The sequence below is a fragment of the Rhinichthys klamathensis genome, unplaced genomic scaffold, assembly GCF_029890125.1.
Source record: "Rhinichthys klamathensis goyatoka isolate OS25496 unplaced genomic scaffold, OSU_Roscu_1.1 h1tg000305l_1, whole genome shotgun sequence".
Classification (NCBI taxonomy): domain Eukaryota; kingdom Metazoa; phylum Chordata; class Actinopteri; order Cypriniformes; family Leuciscidae; genus Rhinichthys; species Rhinichthys klamathensis.
The window spans coordinates 131,976-147,500 of record NW_026606824.1 but is presented as its reverse complement, the minus strand read 5'-3'; the positions used below and the strand labels follow the sequence as shown (position 1 = coordinate 147,500).

Sequence of the window (15,525 nt, the reverse complement as noted above, 5' to 3'; positions counted from 1 at the left end):
AGACGAGACGAGATGTGAGTAGATGAAAGGAGATAAGAGGAGAGGAGAAGAGTGGAGAGGAGAAGAGATGAGATGAGTGGAGAGGAGAGGAGAGGATACGATAAGAGAAGAGAAGAGAAGAGAGGAGAGGAGAAGATACGATAAGAGAAGAGAAGAGAAGAGAAGAGAAGAGAAGAGAAGAGAAGAGAAGAGAAGAGAAGAGAGGAGAGGAGAGGAGAGGAGAGGAGATCAGTGGAGAGGAGACGAGATGTGAGTAGATGAAAGGAGATGAGAGGAGAGGAGACAAGAGGAAACAAGAGGAGAGGAGACAAAATGAGAGGAGATGAAGAAGATGAGAGGAAACAAGATGATATCAGACAAGAGGAGAGGAGACAAAGTTAGAGAAGAGAAGAGGAGACAAGACAAGAGAAGAGTAGACAAGAGGAGATGAAAGATGAGAGGAGAGGAGAGACAAAGAAAAACAAGGAAGAGAGAAGAGACAGGATGATACAGAGATAAGAGGAGATGAAATGAGACAAGAGAAAAAAAGATATAAAATTGGAGACAAGTTGAGAAGAGGAAATGAGAGAAGAGAAGAGACAATCTGAAGAGCGAAAGTTACAAAATGAGATGAGGAGAGAGGAGTTGAGTTGAAAAGCAAGAGAGGAGACAAGACGAGATGAAACCAAGACAAAATACACAAGATGGGAGGAGACAGGATAGCAGTGAGTCAAGATGAGAAAGGAGTCGTTGATCTGAGACGCTGAGCCTGTGTGTGTGTCCTCTCACCGTGCAGTGGATCTGCTGCTGCAGTAGTGTGGGCACGTCTCCTCCGATGGGCATCTGTTTGTTCAGCTCCTCATCCTTCACACTGATCCAGCGCCCCAGTTCCTCCAGTACTGACAGAAGCCTGTTCCAGCGCTCAGCACTGGCCTCCAGATGAGCCCTGCACACACGTTTCGACATTTAAATAATACAAACCTTACTGATGCAAGATTGAGAATGCATCAGGATTTTCCTACAAACACAGGTAACTTTCCAACAGACTTTCTCTGTACAACATGAGTGCAACAGGTGAAATTGTGTGTGAGAATGCAGAGCTCAACAATGTGAGCGTTTCACTCGCATTTGCGACTAAAAATAGATGTGTGCGAACTATAAAATGTACAGCAGCAACTCAGCCACGAAGCAGAAGACCACATAAAGACACAAAGGTCACCAAGTGCTGAGGCGCATGCGTAAAAGTCACCAAAGCTCTGCTGATCTCATAGCGGAGAAGTGAATCTTCCACTGGCAGTAATATCAGCACAAAAACTGTGCGGCGGGAGCTTCACGGAGTGGGTTTCCATGGCCGAGCATCTGCAGGCAAGCCTCACATCGCCAACTACAAGTGTGGGAAGTGGAGTAAAGCATGCTGCCACTGGACTCTGGAGCAGTGGAAACATGTTCTGTCAAGTGACGAATCATGCGTCTCTGTTTGCCAGTCTGATGGATGAGTCTGGGTTTGGCGGATGCCAGAAGAACGTTACCGGCCCGACTATACTGTGCCAACTGTAGTTTGGTGGAGGGGGAATGCTGGTGTGGGGTTGTTTCTCAGGGGTTGGGCTTGGCCACTTACTCCCAGTGAAGGGAAGTCTTAATGCTTCAGCATACCAACACATTTAGGATGATGCTGTGCTTCCAACTTTGTGGGAACAGTTTGGGGAAGGCCTTTTCTATTTCAGCATGACTGGGTCTCACTGTACAAAACAAGGTCCATAAACACATGGTTGGATGAGTTTGGTGTGGAGGAACTTGACTGGCCGGCACATAGTCCTGACCTCAACCCCATCTACACCTTTGGGATAAAGTGGAATGGAGATTGTGAGCCGGGGCTTCTCGTCCAACACCAGTGCCTGACCTCACAGATGTGCTACTGGATAAATGGGCAAAAATACCCACAGAAAAACTCAAAATCTTGTGGAAAGGCTTCCCAGAAGAGTGGAAGCCAATATAGCTGTGAAGGGGGGACCAACTCCATATTAATGTGTATATATTTAGAATGTGACGTCATTACAGTCTTTGTTGGTCAGGTGTCCCAAATCTTTTGGTGTATTATATAGTGTCCAGAAGGTCCTTAAAAAAAGCTTAATGCAATTTAAGATCACAAAGTCTTGGAAATCTTAAATGGTATAACATACATCTTAATTATCATTTTAAGAGGTCTTAAATTTGGGGATGGAAAAACAGAATAAAGGTCTTCAGGATAATGGGCTAATCAAGATCTTCAGGATTACTAGAAAGCTTCAGACATGTGAGTTTGATCAGGTTGCCCCAGTTGATGCAGACGGTTCTAAGACAACACGTCCCCGCCTGTTTCACTGTTATACGGTAGGGGGCGCTATTATGAATCTTCTAAAATAGTACAGAATCTCCGGATCAAAAAACAGATAAAAAGGAGCAGAAACAAGAGATAAAAGTTGTAGTCACATTGTAGCCTGTGGGAAAAAAACAAAAAAAAATTCAGCTTTATATTCAAAATGTTGCTTTTTTTTATGAAACACACTTACATACAAGTGTTGATAAAACAAGTTTTTTTATATACATTGCATGTTCAGATATTCATACAACAAAATGTTCTGAGGGCCATGAAACGCTGTAAAAAAAAAAAAAAAAACATTGGTGGGGAAAGAGTTAAAAGTCCCGAATTTTGATTAAAATGTTCTTTATTAAGGGGGGGAAAAATATTTTGATACATTTACATCGCATCCCTAAAAGTTTTTAATGTGCTCATAATTTTTCCAACTTGCACCTTGGGAAAAAAGTAAGTGTCAAGCCTTGGTGTATGTTAATGAACGCATCAGCAAGACTTGTAATTATGCATGTTCACTAATTAGTGCCTAATTAGATTAAATAAAACAGCAGACATTAGAGCACACAATTACATTGTTGTCCTCTCACACACACACACATACACACTCTCCTGTTAGTCCATTTTACCCTTTAAAATGGCACACACATATACAACAACTATGCTTGTGACACACACACACACACACGTGTGCACTTGAACTGGAGGTGTTTGTGTGTGACTGACCGTATATTGGCAGATTTGGCCTTCAGGTCGTTCCAGCGCTGGTTCATGTCATCCAGTCTCTGCTGGAGAAATACTGCCTCCTCTGAGCTCCCCAGAGCCTTCACCATCTTCATCTTATTCCCCTCCACACTCCTGAAAACATCATTATGAGCCTCGATCTCCGCCTGGATGTCCTAGACACACACAGAGGGACACAGAGATTGCTTTAATTGCACCGTTATCACCTTCATTATGTGGATTCGTTAACGGTAAAGCTAAATAAATCAACAAAGGAAGAGATGCTTCCACACCTCCTCCGCCGAGAGAAAAATACGCAATTAAAGCTGTCAGTCTGATACTGAACCTCTCCACACACACACACACACGCTCATATCAAACTGAAGATAAATCACATTACTCGTGAAAGCGCACATGAAGATACTGAGCACACAAACTAGTCACTACTAAGTCACTTGTTTCAGTATTATGGTAGATAGATTTGATCTAAATATGTCTTTTTTGTTTTGTTTATTTCATTTCAGTTTACGGAGTTCAGTTTTCATTCTTTTCATAAGACAGCACCACACGTACAACCTACCTATGACGATAACACACACTTTATCACAGCCTGCATCATATTTAATACCAAATAGTAATATAAAAATGCATTCAAAGTTTACTATTCAAACACTGCAGCATTTCCTGTCAATCAAACCCTTGCTGCCATCTAAACTGTAGTTAATGTCACTCTGGGTATCTATGATACATCAACTTCGATAGATTGATTAAATGCCTGTGTGGTTCCTTTGCGGTTATTTCTGACAGGATACACTGATAGTCAACGTATTTTTTTAATGGCCATTTTTGGGATTTTGGAAATACTGCACCATAGTCATGCTAATAAAGCTGGTCTGAATCTGCCCGATTGAGGCGTGTTGAGTAGAGGACAGTAAAAGGAGGTTGGGTCTTTTCCAGTTCATTTGCAAAGTGCTCTCTGCAATTTAACAAACTCTCTCACTCTGTCACTCCTTTAAAGAAAACACACAAGAATACCAATGAATACACACAGCAGCACTAACTGTATGCTGCTGCCGAGACAACACAGAGAGGTTAATGTGTATTCTGTGTATTCTGCTGAAGGTCCCAATAGAAAGACCGATCAGTTCACACACACCAGGAAATAAATAGGTAAACAATGTATATACAGATTTATTTTCTGGCCTGTGAACTTAAGATTGCAAGATTGTAATACACTGTTTGACTGATAAATTCTGACTTAAGTGACATAGACAGTTCTGTTCGTGAACATCGATATTACTGGAAACAGAAAGTCCCAAACAACAAAACATTTAGTAAAACAAAACAAAACAAAAATAAATAAATAAAATAAACTCAACAAAACGCTAAAACAAAACAAACTTGAAATCTTACAAATATTTGATGTCACTAACCTCACACACAAACATAACCAAAACACTAAACATGACTAAACAAAAAACTAAACCAAACAAAACTCTGAAACAAACTTGAAATCTTTCAAAGATTTGATGCCAAAACCTCACAAACTTTGGAAAACAAAACCAAAACACTAAACACAACTAAACAAAACACTAAACAAAACAAAACTCCGAAACAAACTTGAAATATTTCAAAGATTTAATGCCACGAACCTCAAAAACGTAACAAAACTAAACAAAACAAAAACAATAAAAAATTAATAATAATAAAACAAACATGAAATCTTTCCAATATTTGATGCCACAAACCTCACACACAAACACAAACATAACCAAAACACTAAACACAACTAAACAAAAAACTAAACAAAACAAAACTCTGAAACAAACTTGAAATCTTTCAAAGATTTGATGCCAAAACCTCACAAACTTTGGAAAACAAAACCAAAACACTAAACACAACTAAACAAAACACTAAACAAAACAAAACTCCGAAACAAACTTGAAATATTTCAAAGATTTAATGCCACGAACCTCAAAAACGTAACAAAACTAAACAAAACAAAAACAATAAAAAATTAATAATAATAAAACAAACATGAAATCTTTCAAAGATTTGATCCCACAAACCTCACACACAAACACAAACATAACCAAAACACTAAACACGACTAAACAAAAAACTAAACAAAACAAAACTCTGAAACAAACTTGAAATATTCCAAAGATTTGATGCCACAAACATCACAAACTTTGGAAAACAAAACCAAACAAAAACTAAACAAAACTAAAAGTAAACTAAACAAAACAAACTCGAAATCTTTCAAAAATTCAATGCCACGAACCGTCGGAAAACAAAACTAAACCAAAACAATCAACAAAACTAAACTAAAACCTAAAAACAAAACTCCAGAACAAACTTAAAGTCTTTCAAAGATTTGATCCCACAAACCTCACAAACTTTGGAAAACAAAACCAAAACACTAAACAAAACACTAAACAAAACAAAACTCTGAAACAAACTTGAAATATTTCAAAGATTTAATGCCACGAACCTCAAAAACGTAACAAAACTAAACAAAACTAAAACACTAAAAAATTATTAATAATAATAAAACAAACATGAAATATTCCAAAGATTTGATGCCACAAACATCACAAACTTTGGAAAACAAAACCAAACAAAAACTAAACAAAACTAAAAGTAAACTAAACAAAACAAACTCGAAATCTTTCAAATATTCAATGCCACGAACCGTCGGAAAACAAAACTAAACCAAAACAATCAACAAAACTAAACTAAAACCTAAAAACAAAACTCCAGAACAAACTTAGTCTTTCAAAGATTTGATGCCACAAATCTCACAAACGTTGGAAAACAAAACAAAACAAAACAAAACAATTAACTGAACTAAACTAAAAACAAAACTCCAAATCAAACTTAAAATATTTCAAAGATTTAATGCCACGAATCTCAAAAACTTAACAAAACAAAACAAAATAAAAACAATAAAAAATTAATAATAATAATAAAACAAACTCGAAATCTTTCAAAGATTTGATGCCACAAACCTCACAAACTTTGTAAAATCCACTGACTGATGCAACAGATGCTGTCTGCTAAATGGCAAACAGGCTCCCATCCCTCAGAATATACATAGTCAGCCAATCAGATCCGAGTTAGCAATTTTAGAAGATTATTTTCATGTATAACTGCAGTGTGCATCAAGTTGTCATGATTCTGCCCTCGTGTCCTTGATTTTCTCTAGTCTTGAGGCAGGATCATGACAGAATCATGTTTTGTGTGCAAGCACATGGTCTTGTGTTTTGAGCCATGTGCTTGTGTTGTCTCGTTACGTTACCCCGCCCCCTTGTTATCCTTGTCTCGTCATTATTGTCTAGTCAGTTTCACCTGTCCTTGTCTAGTCAGCTTCACCTGTCTTTGTCATTAGTGTCTCCCTATTTTATCCCCTTGTGTTTGCTGTCCTGTGTCGGTACATTGTCAAGCATTGTGAGTTATTCTCTGTGAGTATTTTGTCTGAAACCTGTTTATTGAGAATTGTGAGTTTGTTTCCTGTCAAGTCAGAGTCTTCGTTTGTCATCGTGTCTTAGTCTACCTCCAGTCCTGTTTTGCCCCATCGTGGGTTTTGTTTTCTGTTTTGTCATCATTAAACCCCTTTTGAGTTATTTGCTGTCTGCGCATGGGTTCGTTCCTCCATCCACATGACACAAGTGGTCAGTGGACAGACTGTAAACAGGTTATGCTGTCTAATCTTAGACTATGGTTAGAGTAACACGCGCACATGTTAGGACGGAGACGGGCCTTATTCACCAGCCCAAACACACACCGTAACCCCTCGACTGAATGTGTCTCACTGCGAACTCTCCTTTCTGCTGTTCATCTGTTACAGTTCTTAATGAAATATTTAACTGTGATCAATTCAACCACGAGCCCCGCACACACTAAAACTCCCTCATCTGGCAGTCTGACCTATTAAACGCGGCAATAAAAAAGCTTTTCTCGTTAATAAAGTAAAAAAATTGCTTCTCGATCATAAAGACTCCCTAGAGCTCATTCATTTAACCAGACTTACCCACAAAACTGAGAGAGAGAGAGAGAGAGAGAGAGAGAGAGAGAGAGAGAGAGAGAGAGAGAGAGAGAGAGAGGTTAAAAGGAAAAAAGTTGACATTTTCCTGTTTGACCTTTCCCTGTTGGTTGACGGAAGCATCCTCATCGACTAACACACACACACACACACACTGTTCAGCATTACACACTTCCACAGGTGGGAAATGCTCTTCAGACTGAGTGTGTTTTGAAAGCCCTCTCTTTCCCAGAAGCAGTTATTACACAGATAGCACACACTTTTATCCGAGTGACTAACGGTACACTTAATGCTGTGGTCCCTCCAGAACCCTGAGGCCGAGTGTCTGATCAAGGACAGAATTGGGATAGTTGACAGAAACTGTCATTTCTATATACATTTCATAGTTTTTTCTCCTGCATATTAGTGTCAAAGAGATCATTGTGACACTCACAGCAACATATACATGAGACAAAACTGTCTAGCTTAAGCTTGTTTGGTGAACTGGCACAAAAATTTGATTTTGTTTTAGTTTTAGTGGTTAAAGGAAAACAATTTGAATCTGAATCGTTTGAATAAGGGTCAAACTATCATTCTGACTACTCAATTTAGACAATCTATGGCATACATTTTAATATTACATATTTATTAGTCATGTATAATAATTATCATTATTATTACTGCCTTATCGCTATCAACTCGAATTTAAGAGACACTTTATTTTCCTTGTTACAAATGTAGTTACTATAGAAATAACAAAACCCCAACCCATGTTATTTTACTATCTTTGATACCATTTATGAAATTGTGTTACCATTTTGAATTTGATTGTCTCATGTATATTTTCTGTTTTCACGTTAATTTAAGCAAAACAAAATAGTGTTTTTTGTCATTTTATTAGGCTTTTTTAATATTTCTATAGTTATTATAAAGTTAATTTTAGAACTTCAAATCAAACTAAACGACAGTGATAAATGTTGCCATGTCAGATAACTGCAATACATTCATTTTAAGAACATTTTAGATACACTTTATTTTAAGGAGTCCGTGTTACACTGTAATTATACATTAATAATAATTAACAACATGTACTTACTATAGGGTTAGGATTAGGTTCGTGGTTAGTTGCATGTAATTATGCACAACAGTGTATAGTTATAGTAATTAATATAGTAACTACATGTAACAAGGACACAAGTGTTACCCATTTTGTTATATTTTGTTCATGCTTTTTTATTTTAAGTAATTCATTTTTTGGTTACACTATTTTAAGAAGTCATTGTTACAGTGTAATTATACATTTAAGTACTGAGTAATATTAATTAACAACATGCATTTACTATAGGGTTAGGATTTGTTGCTTAGTTGCATGTAATTATGCATAATTTACTGTTATTACTATGGTAAGTACATGTGACATATGTAACAAGGACACTGTAAAATAAAGTTACCAATTAGTTATAATTCCATGATGAAAGTACGTGATGTTAATTAATATTACTCAGTACTTATTTGTGTAATTACATTGAAACCACTTAAAATAATGCGTAACCAGAATTATTATCTTATTGGTTCATTCCTAACGATCTATTGTGTTGAAGTTCCTGATATAATCACCAACAAACCGATGAGAAACGGCCAGTTTGCACTTGTGGGATCGACTGTGGGATCCAGACGCGCAACTCAAAACAACCCAGAAGCAAACCTGAAAATACCTCCTCAAACTTCTCCAGCAACTCCTGCAAGCTGAGGTTCAGACCGATCATCATGATCTCCGTCTACCTCCACCGCACTACATCACAAAACGCCGGAGACGGAGAGAAGTCAGTCTCCTCTGGAGGTCCTCACGCGCATAACACAGCTGATTATCTGCGGGAACATCTGTGGAAGAGCACGAGCACATCACGGCTTCAACATCTGCCGGCGTGGAGCAGAGCCTGAGCGCCTGTGCTGAAGATCCGATCCGCATGCTCCAGGGTCCGAAGGGTCCGGATCGGGGTTCGGGACGGCGCGAGATGAAGGCCTGGGTGTTCAGGAGGAACTCAACCAAATATCCAACTGTTGGTTCAGTGATCTGGAGATGACTTCGCTGCTTTAACTCTCGTACAGACGCACACAGAAAGAGTCTTGTTCCCCCTCTAAGTTCCTGTGACCCTCGGGCAATCGTTCGTAGTCAATTACCCGTGTCAAAGAGCCTCTGTGTGGGTCCTGCTGGCGGGCAGGGGAGGAGAACAGCGGCACTGCCGAAAACACAGAGTCAGAGAGTCGAGAAGAACGGTGAACATCTGACCGCGAGGAGAACATCTCCATATCTAGACATGAGGACGGGCCAGAAGCGGAGCTGTGGATGTGGCGGTCTTCATCGTTGCGTTACGTCCACAAGTCCTCAACTAAGCTCTTCAAGAAAGTCCTGAGATGTAAGGATCAGATCTCCACAGGCAGCTCGAGACACATTTCCAGAAGTTCCCCCAAAGTTTCCCTGAAACTCTTTCCGGCGGTCCACCTTTCTTCAGTCAGTGGCCTCTCCTCTTGTTCTTCTCCGACTACTGGCTCCCAGAGTTGACTTTTCCCCCTCTCTCTCTCTCCTGTCTTTCCCTCCAGTGGCAGCTGTTTATTATTTTATTCAGCATCCTCGGTTTCCCCTCCTCTTTCCCTCCACTCCAAACTAACACACACACACACACTTCCTGTAGGGCCCCACCATGAAAGAGAGGGAGCACAGAGTCGAAAATGAAAGAGAACAATGTTCGACTAGAAGGTGAAGGCGGGAAAGACAGTGTTTTGTGAAGTATCGCAACAACTCGAGCGTCTGTGAAAGTCTGCAGCGTATGAGCGAGAGACGAGCGCGTACAACACACCGTGCGATGCGATCTAGAGAATCATCTTCCATTTCAAGTCATATTTGTGCACACACATCTGATAAACATCTTAATCACTAAACTAACACACACACCATCGCAAAGTCGCATGTTGAACTTTCTAACATTTTAGCGACTATACATGTATCGTGCAAAAGTTCATTTATTTCAGTAATTCAACTTAAAAGGTGAAACTAATATATTATATAGACTGATTACATGCAAATTGAGATATTTCAAGCCTTTATTTGTTATAATGTTGATGATTATGGCTTACAGCTTATGAAACCCCAAAGTCAAAATTGGAATATTGAGAAAAGGTTTTCAAAATTATAACAAATAAAGGCTTGAAATATCTCACTTTGCATGTAATGAGTCTACATACTATATCAGTTTCACCTTTTAAGTTCAATTACTGAAATAAATGAACTTTTGCACCATATTCAAAGTTTTCGAGTTTCACCTGTATATTGGGACTCACTGCAGTGACTGACATCTCTGCCAATATAGTGACTATTGTGACACGGGACAGTGACATTTTGTGGATATTGGGCATTATTGTGACTTATTGCAGCAGCAAAGTGAAACATTGTAGATATTGTGATTAATTACAGAAACGAACACGTCAATAAATGTGCAGATATTGTGACTTATTGAGGTGACATTAATGACATATTGCAGATATTGTTATCAATTACAGCAACATACACAGCAACAAGCTGCAGATATTACGACTTTTTGCAGTGATGTTAATCACATATTGCAGAAATGTGTCACCAATTACTGAAACATCCACAATATATTTGTGTATAATACATTTGTTGTATTCGAATATACATAAAGTCCAGCAAAACAGTGTCACACCTGCTTCAACGTTGGAGCTCGGTTGTAACGAGTGTTTATTTGAGTTGCTGTTGCCTTTCTATCAGCTGAGCCAGTCTGGTCGTTCTCCTCTGACCTCTGGCATTCGCAGAACTGATGCTCCCTGGATATTTGCTCTTTTTCAGACCGTTCTCTGTAAACTCTAGAGATGCATGAAAATCCCAGTAGATCAGCAGTTTCTGAAGACCAGCCCGTCTGGCACCAACACCCAGACCACATTCAAACTCACTCAATCCCCTTTCTTCTCCATTCTGATGCTCAGTTTCCATGACTACATGCTTAAACACACCGAGTTGCTGCCTTGTGATTGGCCGATTAGAAATTTGAGTTAACGAGCAGTTGAACAGGTGTGGCTAATAAAGTGTCCGGTGAGAAATATATTGTCTATACAGTATATAGAGACAAACTGCAGATTTTGCAACATGCACAGACATATTACAGATACTGCATCCTAAAGGAGGTCCACTGTAAAAAGTGATCAGTTGATTTAAAGTCCTCTTATAGTCAATAATTTTATCCCTTAAAACTCATCTTTGATCACCTAATCACATATTTAAAAGGTTTTTTTCCTTGAAAAAAAAATCTTCATGCCTTAAAATAGCTTGAATGTAACTCGACACCCTTGCCTCGTTTAGTATGCGTGGTTCTATGAATATGCAAATGAGCCCCGCCTCCACTCACTCACTCAGCTCAGAGATCCACTGGTTGACGATCACACGTTGATCTGATTGGTTACAAGGTCGTTTGTGACGTCAGAAACACCAGCGATTTCAAAGCGTGTTTTTGAGACTGTCTTTGGTTCACTGCAGTTTTAAGGAGGAAATACTCAGCAATGCTGTCGACTTATGAATTTACACATGGTTTGTCTTAAAGCGTATTAAAAACACCACATAGACACATAGACAACATTAAAAGCTTGAAATTCACCACAGGGGGACTTTAAAAATGTGAGGAAACCAACCGCGCTAAAATTATTAAGTAAGCAAACTTCATGCGTAATTGAAACTTCACAATTTCACATAACTTAATTTGTTCAATTATGCATGAAGGTTTTTAATGCGACGGGTTTCCTCACTTGTTTTTAGTTAAATCAACTGATCACTTTTTACAGTGTACACTAGTATGTAGTGATGCCGCAGATATTGAAACATACTCCAGCAAATATAGTAGCATTTATATATTGCAGTAAACGCTCTCAGATGAACAGACTTCTGTTCGACACATTCACTCTCCTCTCAAAGGTCTCGGTTCATCATCGACCTTTGAGTTCAACTGAAACAAGTCTGAATGACAAATACAGTAAACATCACACTCTCCTGTTCACATCTTTGCTTCTTTTTTATCAATTGTCACCAATATTTCCCTTTCCCTTTAGATATCACCACCTACTCCTTTCTGTGCCGCGCTCGGGAGTTAAACAGCCTCACTCAGAGCTCCTCAAAGTGTGTGTGAGGGTGTGTTACGCTTCCTTTGAAATTCAGAACGTACATATGGGCTCTTTCGTGGCTTGTCTAAATACATAAAGTCAGCATGTCAAGGGCCATGTGGTCCGAACACACACACACACACACGCGCAGTCTAAAGAGGCCAGGAGCAAAGACAGAAGACAATTGCGAATATTCATGAGCGAACCTCTTTGAAGTGCCTTTACTTCATTAGTGCATTTACATAATGAATATCCAGAGCGGCACGTTTGATGTGCGAGTGTGTGTGTGTGTGTGTGTGTGTGTGTGAGAGAGAGAGAGTAAACAAACCCTGCTGGATTACAATCAAATCAGGATATGAATATGTGTAACACATAATAGTTCATGAGTTAATACATGGGAATGCTTGTGTACGCAAACAAAAGTAATGCAGATGATTACGAACGAGTAGAATAAACACACTCGGAGACATCAGCGCTCAGTGGGGACGCTTCAAGACACTGGCTGGAGAATAACACAGGACCGACTGAGGGCGGACGGGAACTGGGAATTATGGGATTCAGAGATACGCTGGGAAAACTGAGCAATCACAGTTTGAGCTGAAGAGGGCGGACTGACTCACGGACACTCAAACCATGTTTCAACACGACCACTGTTCATGAACGCTTGAACTTCATCGGGAAAACATGTCTCAATGCACCCACACACACACACACACTTTAATCTTGTTAGTTGTGATGAAGCAGATTTATGTGCAGGTACTTCTAACAAACATCTGAGTCCAGTCCACATCTGTCCCCCACTGATAATGGTGTGTGTGTGTGTGTGTGTGTGTGTGTGTGTGTGTGTGTGTGTGTGTGTGTGTGTAGTTAGCAATGCAGGGTTTCTGCAGGTTTTCGGAGGGAAATTTAAGACTTATTTAAGACCTTTTAGTAACGGAAATTTGAGAAATGAATTGAAGGGAACTCAATACATCGATATGTTCTCTAAATGTGTATGTTTAAGGAGAAACACGTCAGAGTTTGAAAATACATATATACAGAGTTTGAAAATACATACTTCCAACAGATATGTTACTTTTTATTTCATTTTACAAAAAAAAAAAAGAAGAAGCTTGAATCGTTCTGCTCAAAACCACTACAGTATGGACGTGTTTTTTACTGATCAATCTTCAAAAAAGATTCCTAAATCAAGATACATTTACTTCAGATGTCAGATGACATGAAATACAAAGTCTTGTTTTTTTTAAATTGATCAAAATTCAGTTTATGACTAAAACAAGAACAAATATGTGCTCAGAAAAAATCAGCTCAACTTAGAAGTTTTGACAGATATTCTTGTTTTAAGCATAAACTCAATTCATTACATTTGAATTTTTCAAGACTTAATTTTACGTTTGCATCTCAAGTAAATGTATCTTGATTTAAACTGGTTTAGATGACTCTATTGGAAAACTTGTACACAAATATTGAGGAATTACACATTTTGTGCAATGCATGCAACATTAATTGCCATGTCTTTATGAATTTATGACTTTCTGCTCTGATTTCAGACCACTTTAAGGCCTTAATTTGTGTAAGTGCAAATCAAGACCTTTTTAAGATTCGAGAAACCCGGGCAATGTCCCTAAATCTGACAAAACCTGAATAAACTGACTGAAATTGCAATGTATTTAAAGCAATGTTCCCACATCTTTCACTGGTGTGTGACTAAACTATATGAAGCAAACGCAGGACTTCAGCGACAGCAGATGCTCAACACAATCTATTAGTGATCCATCTGAGAAAGACTTGCAGGTGTGTGTATGTGTGATCACATGTATCTACAGAAACAACACTTTCAGAGGTGTCCTCAAATAAACCTGACATGCTATTTGAGGTAATGTCTTGTCTAGTGATTGCTAGAACGCGTCATCACATTAACTGGTATAACCTCTCGCCCTTAGCAACAGAGCATTACGTATTCATGTTTTAAGGCAGTTTGTCTGAACGAAGCTCTTTTATATTTGGAAACAATAATCCAAAGAATTCACCATGACCAAACACATCTTCCAGCAGCAGTAGAGTTTCTCTCTAACACATCTCTACCACAAACACACACACAGTATATGATTCATCAGTTAAAGCCATTGGTAATACTTTATTTTACAGCATCCTTGTTACACAGTAAATGATGCATAATTACAAGCAACTAACCCTAAACAAAACCCTATTCCTAACACTATACTGCAAGTACACGTTGTTAATTGATATCACTTAATAGTGTTAACTTCTTTATTGACAACTATGACGAAAAATGTGGTTATACTTTATTTTAAGCTGTGTAATTGTATATTTAAGTACCGAGTAATATTAATAAGCTACATGTACTTACAGGGTTAGGATTAGGCTTGGTTTAGTGTTAGTTGCATGCAATTATGCATAATGTATAGGTATTACTATAGAAACTACATGTAACATATTTAACAATGACACATTTGTTACCAAAAATGATTCTCGACAAGCTTTTTTGTCAAGACGAGACGACAATAAGGTCATTAAACGATAACTGTGACTACACTCACCGGCCACTTTATTAGGTACCCCATGCTAGTAACGGGTTGGACCCCCTTTTGCCTTCAGAACTGCCTCAATTCTTTGTGGCATAGATTCAACAAGGTGCTGGAAGCATTCCTCAGGGAGTTTGGTCCATATTGACATGATGGCATCACACAGTTGCCGCAGATTTGTCGGCTGCACATCCATGATGCGAATCTCCCGTTCCACCACATCCCAAAGATGCTCTATTGGGTTGAGATCTGGTGACTGTGGAGGCCATTTTAGTACAGTGAACTCATTGTCATGTTCAAGAAACCAATTTGAAATGATTAGAGCTTTGTGACATGGTGGAAGTAGCCATCAGAGGATGGGTACATGGTGGCCATAAAGGGATGGACATGGTCAGAAACAATGCTCAGGTAGGCCGTGGCATTTAAACGATGCCCAATTGGCACTAAGGGGCCTAAAGTGTGCCAGGAAAACATCCCCCACACCATTACACCACCACCACCAGCCTGCACAGTGGTAACAAGGCATGATGGTTCCATGTTCTCATTCTGTTTACGCCAAATTCTGACTCTAACATCTGAATGTCTCAACAGAAATCGAGACTCATCAGACCAGGCAACATTTTTCCAGTCTTCAACTGTTCAATTTTGGTGAGCTCTTGCAAATTGTAGCCTCTTTTTCCTATTTGTAGTGGAGATGAGTGGTACCCGGTGGAGTCTTCTGCTGTTGTAGCCCATCC

The 15,525-nt window shown here is 38.9% G+C and overlaps 1 protein-coding gene across 6 annotated transcripts in view; it reads right to left on the bottom strand.

Annotated features, from left to right (window-relative positions):
• The window catches only part of utrn (utrophin), a 231,614-nt gene that overhangs the window by 90,186 nt on the left and 125,903 nt on the right, over window positions 1-15,525 (bottom strand). For 5 of the 6 annotated variants that reach the window (XM_056270677.1, XM_056270680.1, XM_056270678.1 and 2 more), the window contains 2 exons: window positions 3,056-3,228; window positions 769-925 (listed from right to left, as the gene is read on the bottom strand). In XM_056270677.1, coding sequence (XP_056126652.1) covers window positions 769-925; window positions 3,056-3,228 — 330 coding nt within the window. Of the gene's footprint in view, window positions 1-768; window positions 926-3,055; window positions 3,229-8,791; window positions 8,879-15,525 lie in introns of those variants that run through there. The other variant, XM_056270682.1, reaches the window with a different exon arrangement.